This window comes from Mustelus asterias, chromosome 2 (genome assembly GCF_964213995.1).
Source record: "Mustelus asterias chromosome 2, sMusAst1.hap1.1, whole genome shotgun sequence".
NCBI lineage: Eukaryota > Metazoa > Chordata > Chondrichthyes > Carcharhiniformes > Triakidae > Mustelus > Mustelus asterias.
The window spans coordinates 26,973,199-26,998,882 of NC_135802.1; the positions used below are offsets into that span (position 1 = coordinate 26,973,199).

General features: G+C 44.2%; 1 protein-coding gene across 1 annotated transcript in view; it reads right to left on the minus strand.

The window, feature by feature from the left end:
• Window positions 1-25,684, minus strand: part of LOC144506541 (disco-interacting protein 2 homolog C-like) — a 581,001-nt gene that overhangs the window by 107,483 nt on the left and 447,834 nt on the right. Inside the window, exons 20-26 of the mRNA XM_078232798.1 lie at window positions 20,574-20,782; window positions 19,196-19,310; window positions 16,855-17,056; window positions 16,367-16,476; window positions 9,377-9,457; window positions 1,852-1,975; window positions 1,423-1,544 (exon numbers count right to left, since the gene is read on the minus strand). Of these exons, the coding sequence (XP_078088924.1) occupies window positions 1,423-1,544; window positions 1,852-1,975; window positions 9,377-9,457; window positions 16,367-16,476; window positions 16,855-17,056; window positions 19,196-19,310; window positions 20,574-20,782 (963 nt within the window). The remainder of the gene's footprint in view (window positions 1-1,422; window positions 1,545-1,851; window positions 1,976-9,376; window positions 9,458-16,366; window positions 16,477-16,854; window positions 17,057-19,195; window positions 19,311-20,573; window positions 20,783-25,684) is intronic.

Consider the following 25,684-nt stretch of genomic DNA (forward strand, 5'->3'; position numbering starts at 1 on the left):
TGACACAAATTAATATGACCACATAAGTTGAAGGTCAGCGATAAACTATGAAAATTTCCTAAATGAAAAATAAGGCATGGTCAATTAAGTGGAAGATTTCCAGTCACCATATTTCCAAATCACTGAACAAAGCGTGATCATAATTATTATGCATTCAAATGACTGTGACCATTTTTCAGCAATTAACATTGTATCCCATTAAGTCATTGGGATTGGTATTCTGAACAGGCAAGCTCTGTCCTATTGCTCCCAGCTACTTGCAGAACAGATTCCCCAAGACCAGAGATAAGCAACAGCTTGACAACGAAAGCTCCTCTTCAGATTTGTAGCTACTTTACCAGCAGATACTTGCATGTCTATGAAATAAAAATCACTTGGTAGGCTAGCTCAGCAAATGGTAATGGGCAGCCTAATGGTTTTGGTAAAGGACAGGCAACCCAGATGCCCTGAGTTCAAAACTCAGCATAGTAAATTGTGAAACTGAATTTAATACATCTGATAATTCGAGCACTAGTGTTGGAAAATAATGAGAAAGCGAACCGATTCACTGCTAACCTTCAGGGAAGAGATCCTGCCATCCCTTCTCGCACTGACCCAAGTATGACTCCTGTCCCACACTGAAGTGAGCAATTAAAAATGTCTCGCCAGTGTGGCTCTTTTTCCAAGAACAAATGAAAAAAAGCTAAATGTGCTGCACTTTGTATTACATTTTAATAAAGTGGGGGGGGGGGGGGGGGGGGGGGGGAGAACAAATGGACAAAAATTGCAGTGAATTAATAATGCACTCATATTGTAACCAACATAATAATAAGAACTAATAACCAACAGGATATCTGATAGAACATAGTACAGTAAAGCACAGGAACAGGTCATTCGGCCCACGATGTTGTGCCGAACATGACGTCAAATTAAACTAATCCCTTCTGCCTGCCCTTGGTCCATATCCCCCTATTTCTTGCATTTTCATGTGTTTATCTAAAAGCCCCTTAAACGCCCCTATTGTATCTGCCTGCTGATCTAGGACTCAATTCTGACATTTCTGGCTCCTATTCTATTACAGATACAATCTCCAACTATGTCAACAGCACCCCTTAAATAAAACATTTTCCACTGAAGTTGCATAACATTTGAATTCAGATAGTTTTCAAGAGTTGAGTAAAATGCTGTTTTTGATTTTAGCTGACGTAACATTTATTTTTTTAACATCGTATTGTTTTGAAATACCAAGAATTGTGACAGTGTAAATTATGAGGTGCCCTGTAAACAAACGGCTTCTACAGAGTTGCGTGACTCAGAAAGAAATAGGCGGCAATAAATGGAATTTATTATTGTTCCAAGATTGTTAACTTGTTTGGAGGTAAAAAAAACAATTGGGTAAAAATTCAAATATAGAATATACCGTAACCTTAAACCCTGACCTACCTCCACTATCATCTTCACTGTGGGTAATGTAGTAGCAATATTCTGTGGGTGTGGAGGACGAACAGTTATTGGCACACAACCCGCGTACAGGCATCCATAAAATGCTGCAATTAAGTCTATTCCTGTATGAAGGACAAAACATTTTTCATCTTAGAATCTGCACTTTAAATGTTACTGCAGCAGAATAATTTACAACACACCAAGTCATCAGGTTTCCTTTAAAAGGCAGGGAATCCATTTAACATGCTTAGTTTAGATTAATTACGTCCAGTTCCTCTCACCTCAGCTTTCCAGCTGATGAAATGCGGGAATTCCATTTAATCAGAAGATGAATTTTGAACGCAGATTGCATTTGGCACAGGGTGGTCGAAGAGGGGAGAGGAGGAGGAATTAAAGGGTAAGAGAAAGGTGATGACACTATTAACATACCTGGTGGATAGACCAATGCCACATGATCTCCATCCTGTAAATGCCCCCGCTCCATCAGCATCACTGCAATTTTCTCAGCTCGTTTATGCAGCTGAAGGCATGTTAAAGAATTGGCTATTGTTCCCTAGTAAACAAACATAAAAGTTGAGATTAGGTTGTTTTCATGACAGCTCAAATTATTATCTCATTTGTCATAATCGTCTAGTTCCATGGTTTATATTAATATTTTGAAGGTACTTTTAGGTAGAAGATTAGAAGTGTTAACTGCAATGCAAGTGGAAACATCTGATTGAGAAACTGATAACCAACCATGAAGTAAATGCAATTCAAACAGATCTGGAGTGACTGCAGTTCCAAGGGTAGCGCATGTTTATTTAATGAGGTTAGGATTGGAAGTGAGAAAGCTTTAAAAACAAAACAGATGACCCCTCTCAGCTTTTGATAGAAATAGGTTTCTCAGCCTTTTGGCTAAGATCAAGCATCTGATCAAGCCCAAGATCGGGTGCAATGCCTCATCTTGTCAGCTTGGATCTTGTTTGTCTCCCTTGTGGGGACCTTGAATTGGATTCAATTGGATTTTGAATTTGTTTTTTGGAACAAGCAAGGGATGGATTTGGGTTTGCCCGGTCCATTCTGCACAGTGGCTTTGTAACTTTAAGAACGGAGGCCTACACTTTGGTTTAAATTATATACGTAGTTTCCAGATGAAAAGAAGCGGAAAGCAGTTTGAAAATAAGGGAATTTCTTGGTGGATCCATCAAGTTTAGAAGAAAGGGTAGTTAATTCCATTTGGGATGTAAATTATTCACGCGGGTCCCAGAATCAAAAGATTTGGTTTTGAAGATAAGATAATTAGTTTGTTTTTCTGGTTGGAACATCCTAAAGCATGTAATGTTGCCATGGAGATGGCCTGTGGGCACTGTGAGGTTCTTTTGTTTAATTCATCTTCACAGAGGGAAAGCAATTCAGCTTGGGAACAGGCTGAGAGGACAGTCTGCTGAGATCTGTAAAAATAGCTATAGGTCTCGAGCAAAAGGGCCATCAGAAATCAAGGGTATTATGAAGGTGGAAGCATGAAATCGGAGTGTAGTGAAGCCCATGTTTGAATTGAAGTCTCCATAGTCTTGAGGTGCTTAAGGAACAGTGGAAGGTCACTTAGCTGGAAACAAATAGAAGAATCCCAAAAAAGTCTCATACCTCAGAGGGCCACTGTGGGGAATAGGTGTGAACTCCTGAGAACAATGGCACTTGGGTCAAAGAAAATAAAGGAATCTTCAAGAGGCTGATAGCTAACCAAAGACTCTGGCTGGAATGTTACAGCCATTCAAGCCGGCGGGATTTTCCCATCTTGCTGCAGTGAACGGAGGTTTGACTGGGCGCCAAACTCGCCAACTTTGCTGCAGCGGGAGCGTGGCATGAATGGCTGGTAAGTTCACGCCAATGCTGTGGGGTGGTGGGCATAGGGTGTTTAACTGGAGAGGGAAAGATTCAGCTGACGAGTTTGGTTTTAAAGCACAAGTATAAGTAATTGTGTTTTTGCGTGTGAAGTATAATTGTTATCGTAAGAAGGGGTTCAGTTAATAGTTGGTGCTTCATTTGACTTTTGCATGATAAAACCCTTTGTTTAAACAGTGGAAGTAAGAAGTATTTAGATGTGCATATTCGATACCAAGGCAAACAAGGCTATGGGCCAAGTGCTGGAAAATTGGATTAGAATAGTTAGGTGGTTTGCCTTTGACTGGTGCTGATGCGATGGGCCAAAAGGCCTTATTCTGTGCTGTACACCACTATGACTCTAAGATTACCGTTTTATTCTCTTAGTAGATTACAGGGATTTCACGTAAATGGTCTGAATTTTGGAATCAAAGAAAGAATATTGAAATTTGCTTTTGTCACAATTTGTCATAACCCTCAAGGATTGTGAAAGCCTCCAAGAAACCCCAGATAGGTTAGCAGGATAGGCTGAGGGGGGCAGATACCGTTGAATGCATAAGCACTAATATTTCACAAGTAGGAATAGGGAAAATAACCTTCATCTCCAATCATTGATTGTAAGTGGAGTAGAGGGGTTTGTATGCTCCCTGGTATACAAACATGAAGACCATTAAGGATGATAACACAAGTGTATAAGGCAATCACGATTTGGTTTCTGTAACTGGAGGCACAAAGGAGGAGCTATTGTTGAATGGCACAAGGCCTTCATTAGGCTACTTTTCAAGTATTGCGTACCCATCACAGAGGATGTAAAACTGATGGAAACATTACAATGCGGAAAAGCTAGGATTAATGAAGAGAGAGGAGAAGATTTTTTCACAAGTGTCGAGAGATCTGGTAGAGGTCATCCAGATTATGAAGGCTATGAGATGGTAAACAGTAGTAGTGGTGGACTATATCCAAAGAGTGATAAGAGGACACGAATTAAAAAGGGTTAATAGGAAAGTTCTTGGCACTGAACGCAGCTAGGATGTGAAATTTTCTGCCTCCAAAGATCTGTTGAAGCAGAGTCCCAAAAACCTCTCCAAAGCTAACCAAATAGTTGCTCGAAAAGTAGAAACATTCAGAGATATTGGGAATGAACAGCTAAATGGCTTCTTGATGGAGTGAATCATGATGAAGTGTGATGATATAGATGCAACTACCTATGTTTAAAGTATGTTTCAAGTTGCGATATTCTGCAATTCTAAATCAACGTTTGGAATCTTTGAATCAATCTCCTGTTAAGGTGACCTCAGCACGGTGGCACAGTGGTTAGCACGGCTGTCTCACAGCTCCTGGGACTTGGATTCAATTCTAGCTTTGGGCGACTGCGTGGAGTTCACACGTTCTCTCCGCGTCTGCATGGATTTCCTCCCGTTGTTTCGGTTTCCTCACAAAGTCCAAAGATGTGCAGGTTAGGTGGATTGGCCACACTAAATTGTTCCTTAGGTTAGATAGATTAGCCATGGGAAAGGTCTGGTGTTACGGGGCTAGGGCAGGGGAAGAGGGTAAGGTACTCTGTCAGAGAGTTGGTGTAGACTTGATGAACCAAATGGCCTCTTCTGTGCTGTAGGGATTCTATAATGACTATACCCATCTCCTACAAATGTCCTTTAAGCAATTTCTTGTTCTTGCAGTTTCACCTCCAATAGATAATCTCAAATATTGATTTACAATAAAGGGTTTAATTCAATTTTGATGAATAGGACATTTATTAAACGATGCTGTAAAGTGAATTCCATCAAATCCTTTCCACAAATCCATATAGCTTTATATTTGAGAAAATTTTCCTGAGATTCCATCGGATTAAACTGTATTTTTATTAATGGAAGCATGTCTGCCAAGTTGTCCATTAGCTTACTTTCCTCTTTGATGTTAATAAGTTTTGATTATAGAGGAGGTGTATGCAGTGGGTTCCATCAATAAATGTGGCTCTCATGAAACACAGCACTCTGAAGCATCATCTGCTGGTTTCTTGTAGGTATGCAACCACCTCTCTGCCAATCAAAGATTTGAGAATAGTTTGCAAGGTGACCTCCACATTTCAGGCGATGGTCGAATTTGCGGTGAAAACAGTACGCATATGTCAGAAAACCTTCTGTTCACAACTGACGGAAAAGAAGACATTTGCAAGAGTTGCTAGACTCATCATTAATGTATTTAAAAATATCTTTCAAAACATGCAAGTCATATTTCTCAGGATGTGGGAGACGTGAGCACTGCCCTCCTTCAGCGTCTGAGAAGGCGAGTGTGTTGGTGGTGGGCTTAGAAGCATAGAATCCCTACAGTGCAGAAGGAGGCTATTCGGCCCATTGAGTCTGCACCGACCACAAACCCACCCAGGCCCTATCCCTATAACCCCATGCATTTACCCTGCTAGTCACCCTGCCACTAACGGGCAATTTAGCATGGCCAATCCACCTAACTCGCACATCTTTGGACTGTGGGAGGAAATGGGAGCACCCGGAGGAAACCCACGCAGGCACAGGGAGAATGTGCAAACTCCACACAGGCAGTTCGAGTCCTTGGACCTGACCCATTCAATTCTGATTCCTTTCCAAAATGCATAGCCCAGCCTTGACAGAAAGAATCACTTCTCAAGGATTTTATCAATTTTATTTTAAAACCGAATGCCATGAATGACGTTTCACTTTAAATGCAAAAGTGCCGAAACTACAGGAAACCAATTTTCAGTTAATGGTTTTACTGCTACACTGAAAACTTAAAATAGGCTTCCACCCTGTTCAGCGTCTGCAAGCCCAGCATGTAATGCTTAAAATGAGCTGTCATTACTGCGTCTGCAGATGCACACCATTTCCTAGGACAGAGAATATGCTTTTGCTTCTGGATTTGAAAATGCGTTTGCAAATCGATCTAACACGATGGCCCTGTTTTCTTTTTAAACGGCATCATAGCTTTCCTGGAATCATCCACACTAAGAAAGATTAAATGAGCCATCGTCACAAGCCTAGTACACAAAAAAATAATTAAAACTGTAGAACAATGAAAGCACGATGCAATTTCTTTCTGGCTTTTTTTGTGAAAAGAAATAGGTTATGGGCTGTGACAACTGTAGCAATACAGATGAAATTTACTTAACGTAAATGGAATTCATTGTCAGGGCACCAAGCTTAAGCTTCAACTCTTATTTTATTAGTTGCTGGTGCCACTGTTCATCTCCTTAAAAACCAAAGTAAATTACTAAGAGATTAAAAGCCTGAGTGACAGCAGCAGTAATCAGCCACTTTGTTACTCTAGTGTGTTCCTTTGGGTTCAATGAATAATGGACAGACACAAAGTAGTAATGGGGATGACAGTCACCGTGTACAGTGCTGCAAAAAAAAAGGTCCAGCTTATTGAACAGTCAGCCCAATTTTCTCCAGGGAGGCACAGTGGCAAGCACTGCTGCCTCACAGTGCCAGGGACCCTGTTTCGATTCCCGGCTGGGGTAACTGTCCGTGCGGAGTCTACACGTTCTCCCAGTGTCTGCGTGGGTTTCCTCCGGGTGCTCCGGTTTCCTCCCACAGTCCGAAACACATGCTGGTTAGGTGCATTGGTCATGCTAAATTCTCCCTCAGTGTAACCCGAACAGGCGCCAGAGTGTGGCGACTAGGGGATTTTCACAGTGACTTTGTTACAGTGTTGATGTAAGCCCACTTGTGATATTAATAAATGAACTTAAAAAAAGCTTTCCTGATCACGATTTGCAATCATCCACTCGGTGCTCTAACTCGAGTTAAATTTCATTCTCAATGGGTGGGATTTTCCAGGCGTACTCACCCCAAAATGGGAAAATCCCGCCCAAGGTCAACAGACCTTTGCAAGGTCCACCCCCCGCCCGCTATGATTCATGTGGTGGGCAGGACGGAAAAATTCCCCCCCAATGTGTTTTAGTTCCTGCATGTTTGCAATTTTCTGCATCATCATTTGGGAAGAACATATTACCAACGGCATTGGCCAAAAGACAGGCCTTTGAATGAAACAGATAGCTTTCACTGCTGCTGAGGTCAACTTCCCCAAGTTATACATCTAAGCCATGCACGCCAGACTGCAAACCACCTAGCATTCAAACGGATTCTGACATTTCAATATCCTTAAACACTGAACCTACCTGGTCACCATCAGACACAATTCTTGCTATTTGTAGGAATATCCAAAAGGAAGAACAGCCAGCCACATTTTCAAGTTTAAAAGCAACATAATCAAGGCAGTACCAGGTTCAATGTTATCAAATGATCAATTGCATGCAATTCATAAATTGTGGTACTGAGCAAATTGTCAGGGCTGCAGGCTGACCAATCAATCCCCAGGTCCTGATCGATTTCATTCGAGGGTCTTGAAGGAAGTGACTAGGATATTACTTGATTTGTTGGTTTTAAGTTTCCAAAATTGCCTAAATTTGAGAAAGGTTCCATTAGCCTGGAAGAAAGCTCCTTTATTCAAAAGAGGAGAGAGACAGAAAGCAGGGAACTACAGGCCAGTTAGCCTAATATCTATCATAGGCAAAATGGAAAGGCACTTGGAAAAACTCAAGACAATTAGGCAGAATCAATATGGTATTCTGAAAGGGAAATGATGTTTAACTAAATTATTAACCAACTAACTTATTGGAGATCAGAGATCAGCCATGATCAGATTGAATGGCCGAGCAGGCTCGAAAGGCTTAATTGCCTACTTCTGCTCCTAATGCCTAAGTTCCTATGTTGAAGGAATCACATGTTCTGTGGATAAAGGGGAACCATTGGATGTACTGTACTTGGATTTCCAGAAGTATTTGATAAGATGCCACATCAAAAGTTATTGCAGAAAATGATGTAGGGGATAACATATTGACATGGATAAAAGATTGGCTAAATAACAGGATAATCTCCACATCATAAATAACAGGAAACAGAGTTGGCATAAATGGGTCATTTTCTGGTTGGTGAGATGTAATGAGTGGAGTGCCACGGATTCAGTGCTGGGGCCTCAACTTGCTACAGTTTATATAAAAGACCTAGATGAAGGGATGGTTGCAAAATTTGCTGACAACAAAAAGATAAGTTGGAAAGTAAGTTGTGAAGAGGATATAAAGAAGCTACAATGAGACATAGATAGGTTAAGTGAGTGGGCATAATTTCTGGCAAATGGAGTATAATGTGAGAAAAGGTAAAATTGTCCATTTTGACAGGAAGAATAAAAAATAAACTTATCTAAATGATGAGAGATTGTAGAGCCCTGAAGCGCAGAAGGATCTGGATGTGCATGAATCACAGAAGGCTAGTTTGCAGGTACAGCAAGTAATCAGGAATGCGAACAGATTGTCATCGTTTATTGTGTGGGAAATTGATTACAAAAAGAGGGAGGTTATGCTTCAGTTGTACAGGGCCACATCTGGAGTACTGCGTATTTAAGGAAAGATACAAGTGTATTAGAAACAGTTTAGAGAAGGTTTACTGGGCTAATACCTGAAATGGGCATGTTGTCTTTTGAGGAAAGGTTGGACAGGTTGGGCTTGTATTCACCAGCATTTAGAAGAGCAAGAGGTGATCTGTTTGAAACCTCATAGATCCTGGCATGGTGGATGTAGAGTGGATGTTTCCTCTTGAACTAGAGGGTTACTGCTTAAAAAAAAGGGTTTGCTCATTTAAGACAGAGAAGGAGAGAATTTGTTTTCTCTCTGAGGGTAGAGAGTCTTTGGAACTCTCTTCCTCAAAAGGTGGTGGAAGCAGAGTTTTTGAATCTTTTTAAGGCAGAGCTAGAGCAATTCTTGATTAACAAGGGGCTGAATGTTTAGCGGGGTTAGGCAGGAATGTGGATTTGAGGTTACAATCAGTTCAGCCATTATCTTATCCTGTTCATTATCATATTAAATGGTGAATAGGCTTGAAGGGCCAAGCAGCCTACTTCTACTCCTATCTCGTTTGTATGTATGTTTGTAATTTACAGTTCAGAAACAATAGTGCAGTAAGTGATACGATGCATGTGAATCAGCATGCAAAACTGTCCAGACATCATCAAGAGATAGACCAAATGCTTTCCATTAACTATTGGTAAATGAAAGACTTACCCTAGAATTCAGTAGTGTGAAAAGCACGTGGTCAGGAGTAGTTTGAGCACGCCATTGTAGAACTTCAGCCAAAAACATAAACTGAAACAAAAGCATAACAGTTACAGCTTAAAAACTGCACTCCTGTGAGAAAGCTGATAATGCGCAAACTGACTTTATTTTAGTGCTAAAATCCGACATGATTTTTTTGTACAAATAACCTCTGGGAATGTGAAGATCAGGGAGCACATTAAATCCAGCGAGCGCCAAACATGCTGGCTTTTTGCCCACCCCAGCAACTGTTAGGAACAAAAGAGTTGTCAGGGAGAAAATCGGACCTCTCAGGGACAAAGGAGGGGAATTATGCTTAGAACCCAAGGGAATAGGGGAGATCCTAAATGAATACTTTGCATCGGTATTCACGAAGGAGAGGGGCGTGTTAACCGGGAATGTCTCGGAGGGAGGTGTTGACCCGTTAGAGAAAATCTCCATTACAAGAGAGGAAGTGTTAGGTTTTTTAGGGAACATTAAAACTGACAAAGCCCCAGGGCCTGATGGCATCTATCCTCGACTGCTCAGGGAGACGAGAGGTGAAATTGCTGGGCCTCTGACGGAAATCTTTGTCGCTTCTTTGGACACGGGTGAGGTCCCTGAGGATTGGAGGATAGCGAATGTGGTCCCGTTGTTTAAGAAGGGTAGCAGGGATAACCCAGGAAATTATAAGCCGGTGAGCTTGACGTCCGTGGTAGGGAAGTTGTTGGAGAGGATTCTTAGAGACAGGATGTATGTGCATTTAGAACGGAACAATCTCATTAGTGACAGACAGCATGGTTTTGTAAGAGGGAAGTCGTGCCTTACAAATTTGGTGGAGTTTTTTGAGGAAGTGACAAAAACGGTTGATGAAGGAAGGGGCGTGGATGTCGTCTATATGGATTTCAGTAAGGCATTTGACAAAGTCCCACATGGCAGGTTGGTTAAGAAGGTTAAGGCTCATGGGATACAAGGAGAAGTGGCTCGATGGGTGGAGAACTGGCTTGGCCATAGGAGACAGAGGGTAGTGGTCGAAGGGTCTTTTTCCGGCTGGAGGTCTGTGACCAGTGGTGTTCCGCAGGGCTCTGTACTAGGACCTCTGCTATTTGTGATATATATAAATGATTTGGAAGAAGGTGTAACTGGTGTAATCAGCAAGTTTGCGGATGACACGAAGATGGCTGGAATTGCGGATAGCGAAGAGCATTGTCGGGCAATACAGCAGGATATAGATAGGCTGGAAAATTGGGCGGAGAGGTGGCAGATGGAATTTAATCCGGATAAATGCGAAGTGATGCATTTTGGAAGAAATAATGTAGGGAGGAGTTATACAATAAATGGCAGAGTCATCAGGAGTATAGAAACACAGAGGGACCTAGGTGTGCAAGTCCACAAATCCTTGAAGGTGGCAACACAGGTGGAGAAGGTGGTGAAGAAGGCATATGGTATGTTTGCCTTTATAGGACGGGGCATAGAGTATAAAAGCTGGAGTCTGATGTTGCAGCTGTATAGAACGCTGGTTAGGCCACATTTGGAGTACTGCGTCCAGTTCTGGTCGCCGCACTACCAGAAGGACGTGGAGGCATTGGAGAGAGTGCAGAGAAGGTTTACCAGGATGTTGCCTGGTATGGAGGGTCTTAGCTATGAGGAGAGATTGGGTAGACTGGGGTTGTTCTCCTTGGAAAGACGGAGAATGAGGGGAGATCTAATAGAGGTATACAAGATTATGAGGGGTATAGATAGGGTGAACAGTGGGAAGCTTTTTCCCAGGTCGGAGGTGACGATCACGAGGGGTCACGGGCTCAAGCTGAGAGGGGCGAAGTATAACTCAGACATCAGAGGGACGTTTTTTACACAGAGGGTGGTGGGGGCCTGGAATGTGCTGCCAAGTAGGGTGGTGGAGGCAGGCACGCTGACATCGTTTAAGACTTACCTGGATAGTCACATGAGCAGCCTGGGAATGGAGGGATACAAACGATTGGTCTAGTTGGACCAAGGAGCGGCACAGGCTTGGAGGGCCGAAGGGCCTGTTTCCTGTGCTGTACTGTTCTTTGTTCTTTGCTCTAATTCTACCACAGTGGACATTGGGTGGCCTACCTACCCATGGGCCCATTGAGGCCCTTAAGTGGGCAATGAATGCCCATTTGAGGGCTTTGTTCCACTGCTGCCACGGTTTATCCAGTGATGGGAGAGGCCAATGCCAAGCTCCCAGCCAGGTAGCTTTCCCTGTGGGGGGGGGGCGCCATTGGAAGGGACTCCAAGATGCAAGACCCCACAGGTTCCCGACCTTTCCAAGCCCAGGCCCACCCCCACACAGCCCTGCTCAGTGCCAGCTTGAGCCCAGCGAAACCCTCGACTCCCCTGCCATGACTGACCAAGTGCCACATGCCACCTCACAGCGTTGCTGCAGTACAGGCAGTTACCACCACTCCTGGTGGCTCCCTTGGTACAGGAGAACTGCTGGCTGCTGATTGGGCTGGCAGCACTCTGAGGTGGGACTTCCTGTTGCTGAAAAGTGGGAAGTTCCACCTCAACTCGGTTAACGGACAATCGGCTATTTAGTGGTTGCAGGGCAGCCATGAGGTCCCGTTGAATCCAGCTGTAAATGACCAATCTCAATCTCCCAACAGTCCAAAGATGTGCGGGTTAGGTTGATTGGCCAGGTTAAAAATTGCCCCTTAGAATCCTAAGATGTGTAGGTTAGAGGGATTAGCGGGTAAATATGTGGGGGTAGGGCCTGGGTGGGATTGTGGTCAGTGCAGACTCGATGGGCCGAATGGCCTCCTTCTGCACTGTAGGGTTTCTATGATTCTATGAACATTGGCACATTATTTTAGCCAAACCTGATGAGTACTTTTTATTGACCACAATTACCAAACCTTAAAAGAAAATTATAACTGAGTAAAGATTCGACAACTGTGCCTCAGCAGTGTGACCAGTGGGGTAAAGGAAAAAAATGAAGTTTAGGAATGTAAATAGAAAGTGCTAGAAAAACTCAGGACTGGCTGCACCTCCGGAGAGAGAAGCGGGTACACAGATCACTGAAAGTGGCAACGCAGGTGAAGAAGGTAGTCAAGAAGGCATACGGCATGCTTGCCTTCATCGGCCCGGGTATTGAGTTTAAAAATTGGCAAGTCATGTTGACGCTTTATAGAACCTTAGTGAGGCCGTACTTGGAATATAGTGTTCAATTCTGGTCGCCACACTACCAGAAGGATGTGGAGGCTTTGGAGAGGGTACAGAAAAGATTTACCGGGATGTTGCCTGGTATGGAGGGCATTAGCTATGAGGAGAGGTTGGAGAAACTTGGTTTGTTCTCACTGGAGCGACGGAGGTTGAGGGGAGACCTGATAGAAGTCTACAAGATTATGAGAGGCATGGACAGAGTGGATAGTCAGAAGTTTTTTCCCAGGGTGGAAGAGTCAATTACTAGGGGGCATAGGTTTAAGGTGCGAGGGGCAAGGTTTAAAAGAGATGTACGAGGCAGATTTTTTACACAGAGAGTGGTGGGTGCCTGGAACTCGTTGCCGGGGGAAGTAGTGGAAGCAGATACGGTAACGATTTTTAAGGGGCGTCTTGACAAGTACATGAATGAGATGGGAATAGAGGGATATGGTCCCCGGAAGCGTCGGGGGTTTTAGTTCAGTCGGGCAGCATGGTTGGTGCAGGCTTGGAGGGCCAAAGGGCCTGTTCCTGTGCTGTAATTTTCTTTGTTCTTTGAAGAGAGGTTGAACTTTGATAATATTTATGCTGTTATGCTATGGGGAGGTGATGGCCTAGTGGTATTTTCGCTAGACTATTAACCCTGAAACTCAGCTAATGTTCTGGGGACTTGGGTTCGAATCCCACCACAGCAGATGGTGGAATTTGAATTCCCTAAAAAATATCTGGAATGAAGAATCTACCGATGACCATGAAGCCATTGTTGATTGTCGGAAAAACCCATCTGGTGTCCTTTAGGGAAGGAAATCTGCCCTCTTTACCTGGTCTGGCCTACACGTGACTCCAATGTGGTTGACTCTCAACTGCGCTCTGAACAAGGGCAACTAGGGATGGGCAATAAATGCTGACCCAGCCAGTAGCGCCCATGTCCCACAAATTAATTTTAAAAAATTTAAAAGGCAGGGGGACCAGGGGGAGCTAAAGGGAAGATGTGGGTGAGATTAAATACCAAAGACGTCACGGAACAAAAGGAAAAGGTAGTGGTAATGGTTGTACAAAGAAACAAAGCATAGGTCCAGAGTAGGTGTCAATAGCAACCTTTTCCCCTCACAGTCCAGTTCTGGGGAACCAACCAGAGACATTGCTGCAGCAAGGAAGCAAAATTCCCAAAATAAAAAATTAAGGGGGAGGTAAGTAAATGAAACAAAAGTAAAAAGAAACAACTTTTTCACCGCGTAACCTGAGATAGTGACAATAAGAAGTCTCACAACACCAAGTTAAAGTCCAACAGGTTTATTTGGAATCACGAGCTTTTAGAGCGCTGCTCTTTCATCAGGTGAGTGGGCGGAAATAGTGACTTCTCAAGCCACTCATCCCTTCCTTTAAATCCCATACCGTTGTCCATCTCCCAAACCTTTCCACAAGACCAGTAGTTCCCATCCCTCTTGAACCAGCCTCCCATCCATTGACTCCTTCTACACTTCCCGCTGCCTCGGCAAAGCAGCCAGCACAATCAAGGACACTGCGCACCTCAGACATACTCCCTTTCACCTTCTTCCGTCGGGAAAAAGATACAAAAGTCTGAGGTCACGTACCAACCAACTCAAGAACAGCTTCGTCCCTGCTGCTGTCAGATTTTTGAATGGACTTACCTCGCATTAAGTTGATCTTTCTCTACACCCTAGCTATGACTGTAACACTTCATTCTGCACTCTCTCATTTCCTTCTCTATGAATGGTATGCTTTGTCTGTATAGCGTGCAAGAAACAATACTTCTCACTGTATGTAATACATGTGACAATAATAAATCAAATCAAATAAGTATCTGTGGCCTTGCTGCTCATGATACTCCTGAATATTCATTTCGTCTGTGCATGCATTGATAAAATTGCGACTCAGAAACGTTCGGGTACTCACCAAGTCCAGAAAAAGTTAAAAATAAAAGTTTGATTCTTATTTTAAAAGCAAAAATAGACAAATTCTCATGCTTGGCATATCCATTTTCAGAATGAGTCAATTTTAATTTGAAAATAATGACTTTCAAAATCAACTAGAATTTCTGTTGCAATACTGCTGAAGCACCATCTGCATAAATGACACAGAGTCAAACATCCAGAAACTGAACATCTTATTCTAAGTACCCAGAGGCTGTGCTGGCCCTACACGTAGAGGTCAAGAGATGGCCCTTTCATTATAATACCCAGTGATGTGTAATGGGGGCAACAGAGTTGCAATTCAACACCCGCCAATCAGGGTGAATCTGAAACCTTGACTGCACAGGCCTCAAGTCCCCCTTCCAACCGCCTACCAACTGAGGGACAACTCATAGAATCATAGAACCCCGGAAGGGAAGAAGGAGGCCATTTGGCCCATCAAGACTGCACCAACCACAATCCCATCCAGGCCCTATTCCTGTAACCCCTTGTATTTATCCTGCTAACCCCCCTGACACTAGGGTCAATTTAGCCAATCAACCTAACCCGCACATCTTTGGACTGTGGGAGGAAACTGGAGCACCCGGAGGAACCCCACGCAGACACGAGGAGAATGTGCAAACTCCACACAAACAATTCCCCCCAAGCCGGGAATTGAACCTGAGTCCCAGGCGTTATGAGGCAGCAGTGCTAACCACTGTGCCACCCTCACAAACATCCTTATAGCCCTTAACAAGGGAATTGAAATTTGAGGAAATGGTTCTGGAATCTTCAAGTCGAAAGGTGTCACTTCCATCTGGTTGAATTCCTGTTTTTTTGCCCCCACTATTTCCATAGGAGGATCCCGGAAGATGGGCTATGGATTTGTGGTTCTATGTTTATTAAAAAACAGTAATCAATATAAAAATCTATAATTCCACCAAGTTCAGTTTTACATGCTGGAATTTAGAAATGGTAGTGGGGGTCCAGCCAAAGGGACTGGCACCATGTAAACTAGACCCAGGGTTGCATTTTGTCAATTAACTGGCTGCCACCCAGATTAAGGACAGATGACTTCGCTCAAGAACTGCTGGCCAGTCAGAAGGCTGGAAGCTCAGCAGTGCCTCCAGGAGGGGGTGGCCATTGCTGGGGCTACAGCTGGAGGATGAGGGGATATTGATAGACATACATCCTCACAACCAAGTGTGTGGGGTCTGGGAGCACCATAACCAATCAGGCAGGCCCCAGCACAGCTGGAAAGTGGTGGGGCAATCAGGGCAGGCAGCATCTTTGCTGCTGAGGTGGCCATTGCCAACATAAACCACTTGACGGGCAGAAGAGTGCCTAAATAGGAGCACCTCTCCACACCGCCCCCCCCCCCCCCCCCACCCCACCCCACCCCACCTCCCCGAACCCAAAACCAACTGGGAGGTTGCCAAGATTTCCTTAGTGGTCTCCGAATCTGTTGCTTCAATGCCAGTGGAGGCAGGAAGAGGCCCTTAATTAGCCTTTGGGCAGGAAGGCTTGGCAATGGACAAACCACGTCCCACTTTACCAGGCCTTTTTCGGGGCCCTCCCAACACATCCCCAGTGTAGTTGCAGGGTCTGGTGCATGCAGGGTTAACTGTGAGTACCACCCACATAGCGGGAAGGGGGCACATGACCTAGACCTAGGGTCAATGTGGTGTTGGCCAGAGAAATGCTAAGACCTAGGATGGAGCTATCTCCACGCCTGCACCGTTTACCCTCGAGATGTATATGGTTGTTTGCTGTTAACAAGAAGGACAAGACATTCTGCAACCAACACCCGACAGACTGGCAAAACCCAACCCACAGACGGTCAAGTCACAGCTTGCCACAGGATGGTCCATACAGAGTGTGCTGAAATGAATGCAGTAATACTCACCTTTCTACCTTGGTCATTGTCTTCAATCTGACCTAAATCTCTTCCACTGGCCTGGGCAATCCTCTTTCCTGATACCAGGTTTCCAACCATAACAGAAGCTGGACCAATCTCTGTCAAGAGCAGGAAATTCCACAAAGTACTTTTCAGCAAATTGGGACCATCAAAAGACAAGCAGATTACCGATTGCACCCCTTAACTCTTTAATTCTGAAACTAAGCTACCGAGGTAGCATCCTTTCTTTGTTGGTATATTTGATGCAACAGCATTAAATCAAGTCTTCAAAATGTGTCACTTACTTTAGCTTCAATGTTACAATATTATTTTCAAACTCCAAAGCAAAAAATAACTAAAAGGACGAAGATAATCTACCCCCTGGCCACATGGTGTTTACGATGATGCTGGATATTCCTTCAATTTAATCTTTCAAATATTTATATAGAGCACAAAATTCAACATTGAGTGTCTTTGTCAGGAAGAAAACACCTTACCTGGCTGTTTCTGTCTTGGCTTGGGCAGATTTGTTACACAGGTGTGCGGACACATTAACACATTGCACGGGTGGAGGGAACCTTCTAAGAAGCACTGTTTGGTCTCTGAGAGGTGAATACCACCAAGAGGAGTTTTTGGAAGAGTATTAGCTGGTACTAGAGCCAAACAGTAAACCCCTACTTGATGGATACCGTCGATTGCCTTTAGGAAAACAGATTGTTAAGAAGGTCATATATATATATATATATTCATTCACACAAATATCAGGTACATAATCACATCTCCTATTGCCACACTAAGTACTTTCAAAGAGAAAAATGTTTGTCGACACTAAATAAAAATGTGCATTGTTAACATACATTGAATGAATTTGATACATCAAAAGGGAGAAGAGAATGGGTGGAATTTTACCAGCTTGCCCCGCCCATCGATGGGCAGAGTGAACAGATAAAAATGCGCGAGAACCGCGAATTCAGGACCACGCCCGATTTCTTGGCTCTCGCGATTTTACGGAGAGCCGGATTTCCAGCGAGGTCAGCCTCTTGCTGGAAATGGGCGAGAGGCTGAATAATTTATTCAAATTTATTTAAATGCTGATTTATATGTGTTTAGTGACCCCACTGCTGAATCATCCAGGCTCACTTGCCTTTATAGCCATGAAAGGAGAACTGTCGTGTTGACCTCGTCGGTAGAACCGGAGGCCGAGGACAACGGGGGGGGGGGAGGGGTTGCCTCTTGGCCAGTGCCAGCCTAGCAGTGCCTGGCACCTTGGCATTGCCAGCCTGGCAACTGGGCAATGCCCACTGGGCACCTTGGCACTGCTCACTAGGCAGTGCCGGGGACGGGGCCTATGGGGGTGGGGCCTTCAGACGCGGCCCGGTGGGGTGGGGGTGGGGGGGGGGGGTGACCTGCTGCCACTCTGCAATGTGATTGGATGAGGGGGAGGGGGCCCACTGCCACTCTGCAATGCAATCAGGTCGGTTGGGGAATGGGGGGGGGGGGGGGGCGTAGGGCCGCTGCTGCTCTGCAACCTGATCGGATCGGGGGTGGGTCTGGGCGACGGGATGGCTTGCGGTCAGCCGCGGGGCCCCAGAATTGATGAGGAGTTTGTGGGGCTGCCTGCAACAGCAGGGCCCTGACAGCTCGCTCTCTGCGGTTGAAATTACGCATGTGCAAACACAGAGATCTGCGCATGTATGATAGCTCCCTCTACAGGCTGGCTGGCGAATTAAGCCCAGCCCACTGCCTGCAGCAGCTAGAAATAGTCTAGTCCATATTTTCAATAACTAAATACATAAGATTGGGTGTGAACCACCTCCCCCACCCCCCACAAAAAAAATCAGGAACTCTCCCATTTTCATGCTAGCTGGACACTTAGAATAAATGGTGTAAAGTTCAGTCCAATGTCTCTGATATATGATTGCACTTTCATACAAAATCATAAAATTGTTTATTTGTACATGTGCATTTCATTCAGAGATTGGCATTATTCTGTAATGCTCAAGAAACTGAATTAGACTGAAAGTGCATAACATACAAGGTTTCTAGTTCAGAAACCCCAAATACAACTTCAGTGAGATAGAGTTAAAGCTTATAACAAATTTTGACATAGTGGTGATCTTGTCCATTTGATGACTGGTGTGGTTTCTTAACTAAACAGTGGCTGATTTTAGGTTACAGGTTCTAATCATTCTCTTATCATTCTAGATTATTCTTTTTCTGCCAAGCAGAAGAGATATTTGTGAAAACAAAGACATTATCGAAGTGTCGATGAAGCTTTTGTCAGTACAAATCCAAGGAGCAAATATCCAAGACTAATTTAAAAAAAAACAAATTCCCTAAGGTTAAATATGGGGCGGTTTCACCAGCCTATTTTCAAAGGATTCCATTCAGCACATGATCCCATGGGTAAGCAACACAGGCAAAAAATGTGACTGTGGAAAGCTTTTTTTTTGAAAGCACAACCCTTTACTTGTAATTTTCTCCTCTTACCTCTATTTATCAGAAGTCAATAATTCAGATTGAAGTGTAAAATCTACGGGCACCAACAAAGCTGAAATGCTTCGCCTAAATGGCCAATCTTGAATTACGTGTAAATGAGTGTCAGTGGGCAATACATTGATGGGGGTCATCAGAGTCAAGCCCAACTCTGTCCTCAGCCAATGTCCTACCATCACACTTCCAGCAAAAAAAATCATTGGACTTGATAATAGAGGCATATCTTTATACCGTATACACAATCTCCAGCCAATAACAAGGCTCTCAATTGAATGTCAAAACCTCAGCGACCTTTTTTCCATATTTAAATCAAATGCACTTCTGCTAATCATTCATCTTTACCTGAAGGACTCTACTCATCCACTGAAAGCTATCTTCCTCAGTAGAATCTGGTCTCTGTTCAGCAATGATTACGATCCTCTCATCATGCAAAACATTTATAGAAAACACAGCTATTCTGTTAACAGACAGAGATCAGAATCAAATTAAACTATAAGCTTGGAAAGATCACACAGTACGATAGCTTTACATTCTGTAATCCAACAACAACATTACTGAACTACAAGACAAGTTCCTATTCAGTGTAGCTATCAGTCCTTTCTTTTATTGCAATAACACCCTAATTTTTCAAGGTTAACATACGTTAGTTGGCCGAAGTTTACTTAAATTTGTTTGAATTAATAAATATGTTGATTTCTAAGTTCTTCAAACTTGGCCTGAGCATGAATTGTTTCATTATAATCCCTTATGTCCTAACAAGTAAATTAATCACTTCATAGTTATTTAGAATTATCATTGCCTCTTTAACGCAGCTCAACTGCTGCTGTTTTTCCTCCCTTCATAAGACATTATGGTTTGAACATTTACAGTTGAGAATACAACCTTGTCTCATGCCAAAATATTCCATATGTGCAGGATTTGGCCATTTTGTGAATGACATTTCCGTAATGCATTGAAGCTCAAATTGCAATTCAATTAGAATTATGTTCATTTCATGTTAACATTCAAGAATTTGTTCTTTCACAGTGATGTGAAAGCAATATTTTGATCAGATATGTGTAGTAGACAATATAGAGAACAATGAATGCCCAGGAGTGAGTGACAAGAACAATTAGTCTGATCAAAGGGATTGAATTGAACCATGAGAGTGAGGCATAAAATTGGCATGTAATGACTTCCACACTAAGAGATTAACAATGGTAAGAAACACTTAAGCTATCAAAATAATATGCCCTCGATATATTTTTTTCAATTAAAGTAGGCCAAAGCAAACAATACCAAATCAATGCCCATTTCAAAGGAGTGTAATTGCTGTAAACTAGCAAATCTCCCATCCATCGCCAATAGGTATTCTGGATCATGCAGTACTGAGCTCCAAACCTTTAATGACCACCCTTCAGATACTCTACTCGTGAGAATATAAGTAACTGTTCCTAGTATATGTGGCAAAGGTAAATTTGGGGTCACTAAGTTCAGGCTACAGGCCAATGGTTAGCTTTCTATCTATTAAAGACATTCTGTACCTGCAATAAAGCACCTGATTTGAAGTAATGTGCCTGGAGTGTAATGGATGCCTGTCAGATGCAAGATTTATATTTATTTTTAAAAAAAATCAAGGTTGACGGTGTATAATCTAAATTTTGGCAGCCAACTATTGAAAATCTCATGCACAATCAGCTCTGGATCTGTGTGTTTTTTAAGCCCAAATGCAGACACAGACCTTCCTCTGTAGACAAATTTCATTGGTTCCACGGCAAGTGCTGTTGCCACAATGTCGTCTGCGTTGTGCCGCCGCCCACTGACAACCATCAGGCCATCCATTTTCCCCACCACAAAGACCATTCCACCAGGACCAACAAAGCCCAGGAGTCCAGTCCTGACAAAGGGATATTCACTGATTGGAGCTCCTGAGCTCAACATCGGGAACATCTTGAGGAGAAGATAAATGAGGAAAAATCAAATCAAAAATACGCATAAATATTTACTCCCTTGAACAAAAAAAAAGAACGTTATACAATGAAAAATCTGTCTTTAATAATAGGCGTTTATCATGAGATACAAAGATGAAATGGCTGGTAAATATGCACATTGTTAACTCCCAGGGCACTTTCGAGTTCAATCAATCAGGACACTATTTCGCTGACTGCTGTTTATTTTCTGCTGAGCTGCAGGGAGTGAAATTCTTGCCTGTTGACGGATTTTTGTCAATATATTGGGAAACAAGAGATAGTTGACAATGATCCATGATGATTATTTAGACTCCTCGATGGTAAGCAAATTTGGAGTTCTGACAGGAAATATCCTCAATGCTGGGGTCTTTTCACAAAAACAATTAACCGGACTTAATGAAGCATCAGTGGCGGACTGCTTGACTAGAGGTCCATAAAAATCTAGAGCCTTCCTGTACAATCAGTGGTGAGACACAAGAGTAGTACAGGCTTTGCCGCTATCCAGAGGAAAGGAGGGATAATTACCTATATTTCTTCGTAGGAGTGCTACTTCAAGACTTCAAGGGTGCCAATGGTGTGGGCTGGATTCTCCCAAAAACATTCTAAGTTCCCAACGTATGGGAAAGTGGGAGTAAGTCTCACTGTTTTTTGCAACGTGATTTCCAGAATGAATATCTGACACAGTGCTTCTCAGAGGGTCCTAGCATGATTCACTCTGAAAATCTGGGGGCGGGACCTATTCCCACCCAGGAGGTTGGCAGCATAGTACTGAGCAGGCCACGCACATGCACCGATCTGTCAGTGCGGAGGTCGACGCATGTGCAGTGGATCCGCATTGCCAGCCTCCAGATCGCTGGCCAGTCCCGCAACCCCCCCAATTGCTGGCCTTCTGACCCCCGCACCCTCCAATTGTTGGCCTCCTGGACATCCCTGGGCAAGCCCCGTTGTCCCCTTGGTCTAACTTGGGGTGAAAGATTTAAGCTGCAGACCCCATTTGGTGCAGATGTGAATTCCCTTGCAGGATAAGTAACATAAAAATGGGATGGAGTTACAAAACCTCAACACATTTGCAGATTTTTTTCCCCCCCACATAGCGAGAATTTTTTTTTTTGCTGCACAATGTGATCTGCTGTGAATTGGGCTTGCTAGCCTGATTTCACAACTTGCATCCCAAGAAATTGATGGACAGGAAAAGACCGACCAGTCGGTCCATTAAGTCTACTCAACACGATGATAATTGAAGCATCATGACTAAAATACACTTTAACCTTCCAGAAGAGGTTAAAAATAAGACAGACAAAACAGGGTCAATAAAGAAAGAAGCACCCCAGGAAATTCCTCTCCAACCTATTCAGGTGGTCAAAACTTAACCGGCAAAGTTCCGCACTGCTAGCAGAGGTCTGTAAACCCAAACCTCATGTTCAGTATGAAAACATCTCCTGACAATTTGCAATCATAAGACCATAAGACGCAAGAGCAGAATTAGGCCACTCGGCCCAGTGAGTCTGCTCTGCTATTCAATTATGGCTGACATTTTTCTCATTCCCATTCTCCTGCCTTTTCCCCATAACCCCTAATCCCCGAATTAATCAAGAACCTTTCTATCTCTGCCTTAAAGACACTCAATGACCTGGTCTCCACAGAACTCTGCGGCAAAGAGTTCCACGGATTCATCACTCTCTGGCTGAAGAAATTCCTCCTCATCTCGGTTTTAAAGGATCGTCCCTTTAGCCTTGAGGTTGTGCCCTCTCGTTCTAGTTTTTTCTACTGTATTCTCAGTGCTGATGAACAGTCTTATCGCATCCAGCTAACAAAGAACAAAAGAACAAAGAACAATACAGCACAGGAACAGGCCCTTTGGCCCTCCAAGCCCGTGCCGCTCCCTGGTCCAAACGAGACCATTCCTTTGTATCCCTCCATTCCCACTCCGTTCATATGGCTGTTGATGCGCTACTCAAACACGAGGCCTGATGGTAAATGAAAGGCTTTTATTTACTGTAATGAAGCAGCCAGTAATTATATACACTATCCCAGACTGAAGGGGTCCCGGCCAGAGCAGGGACTTTTATACCTCTCCAAGGAGGCGGAGCCCGGCTGGGATGTACCACAACACTACAGTACAAAGGTGTAACACCCCCACCCTAACCCCAACAGCAACAAGTAGCACAACCCAACAGTAACATATGTACATCCTTGTAGTACTGGCCAGACCCTGGCTCAGTACTATCCAGTGGGAACCAACGATGGTTCACCACAGCTGTCTAGATAAGTCTTAAACGTTCCCAGTGTGTCCGCCTCCACCACCTTGCCTGGCAGCACATTCCAGGCCCCCACCACCCTCTGTGTAAAATATTTCCTTCTGATATCTGTGTTAAACCTCCCCCCCTTCACCTTGAACCTATGACCCCTCGTGAACGTCACCACCGACCTGGGGAAAAGCTTCCCACCGTTCACCCTATCTATGCCTTTCATAATTTTATACACCTCTATTAAGTCACCCCTCATCCTCCGTCTTTCCAGGGAGAACAACCCCAGTTTACCCAATCTCTCCTCATAACTAAGCCCCTCCATACCAGGCAACATCCTGGTAAACCTCCTCTGTACTCTCTCCAAAGCCTCCACGTCCTTCTGGTAGTGCGGCGACCAGAACTGGACACAGTATTCCAAATGCGGCCGAACCAACGTTCTATACATCTGCAACATCAGACCCCAACTTTTATACTCTATGCCCCGTCCTATAAAGGCAAGCATGCCATATGCCTTCTTCACCACCTTCTCCACCTGTGACGTCACCTTCAAGGATCTGTGGACTTGCACACCCAGGTCCCTCTGCGTATCTACACCCTTTATGGTTCTGCCATTTATCGTATAGCTCCTCCCTACATTATTTCTACCAAAATGCATCACTTCGCATTTAACAGGATTGAACTCCATCTGCCATTTCTTTGCCCAAATTTCCAGCCTATCTATATCCTTCTGTAGCTTCTGACAATGCTCCTCACTATCTGCAAGTCCTGCCAATTTTGTGTCGTCCGCAAACTTACTGATCACCCCAGTTACACCTTCTTCCAGATCGTTTATATAAATCACAAACAGCAGAGGTCCCAATACAGAGCCCTGCGGAACACCACTAGTCACAGGCCTCCAGCCAGAAAAAGACCCTTCCACTACCACCCTCTGTCTTCTGTGACCAAGATGTGGAGATGCCGGCGTTGGACTGGGGTAAGCACAGTAAGAAGTCTCACAACACCAGGTTAAAGTCCAACAGGTTTATTTGGTAGCAAATACCATAAGCTTTCGGAGCGCTGCCCCTTCGTCAGATGGAGTGGTTATCTGTTCTCAAACAGTGCAAACAGACACAGAAATCAAATTACAGAATACTGATTAGAATGCAAATCTCTACAACCAGCCAGGTCTTAAATGTACAGACAATGTGGGTGGAGGGAACATTCAACACAGGTTAAAGAGATGTGTATTGTCTCCAGACAGAACAGCCAGTGAAATTCTGCAAGCCAAGGAGGCAAGCTGTGGGGGTTACTGATAATGTGACATAAATCCAACATCCCGGTTTAGGCCGTCCTCATGTGTGCGGAACTTGGCTATCAGTTTCTGCTCAGCGACTCTGCGCTGTCGTGTGTCGTGAAGGCCGCCTTGGAGAATGCTTACCTGAAGATCCAAGGCTGAATGCCCGTGACTGCTGAAGTGCTCCCCCACAGGAAGAGAACAGTCTTGCCTGGTGATTGTCGAACGGTGTTCATTCATCCGTTGTCATCTGGCTCAGATCAACCTTTAACACAGACTACGCTGAGAGACTTTGCCGTCGCACCTCTCTCACCCTCCTCAAACACCTCATACACCAACTCTACAGCAAACGCCGCAGCCTGGAAACCAAGATCGAATCCATAGTCTCAACTTGCGCTCAGGACGCAGACCAGCTGCGAAACTCTGCCAAGCAGACGACACAAAGGAACTACACCATCTACATGCACACCAAGAACAGGAAACTTGAGAAACTCGGCATCACCACCAGCAGCAACCAAGCCCCCCCCGGTACCACAGTAGAAAACAGCACCACTGCAGGGAAGTCCATTGTCAACTTATCGGACTACACACTTCAGCCAGATGAAATCGAAGTTCTCAGCCGAGGGCTCAACTTTTGCCCCACTACCAAAATAGACCCCATCAGTCTCGCAGCGGACACAGAGGAATTCATCAGGCGAATGAGACTGCGGGAGTTCTTCCACAAACCCAAAGAGGCCAACAGCGAACACAATGAGACAGCTAATGAACCGGAACAGCAGACAGAGAGACCCGCAGTGCAACCGAAGAGGAAAGAGTCGAATTGGACTCCTCCGGAAGGCCGCTGCCCTCGACTTGACATGTATGCCCAAGCCATCAGGAGGTGCGTCAACACCAAATTCATTAGCCGCACTCACAAGACAGCACCGAACATCACCCAAGCACAACGCAACGCCATCTACGCTCTCAAGACCAACCGCAACATTGTCATCAAACCAGCAGACAAAGGAGGGGCCATCGTCATACTGAACAGAACGGATTACTGCAAAGAAGTGTACCGACAACTGAACAACGAGGAACACTACAGACAGTTACCCACAGATCCGACCAAAGAACACACCCGTCAACTCAACACTCTGATCAAAACCTTTGATCCGGACCTTCAGAGCACCCTCCGTGCTCTCATCCCACGTACTCCACGCGTTGGAGATCTCTACTGCCTCCCAAAAATACACAAGGCAAACACACCCGGCCGTCCCATCGTTTCAGGAAACGGAACCCTGTGCGAGAACCTCTCCGGCTATGTCGAGGGCATCTTGAAACCCATTGTACAAAGAACCCCCAGCTTTTGTCGCGACACCAC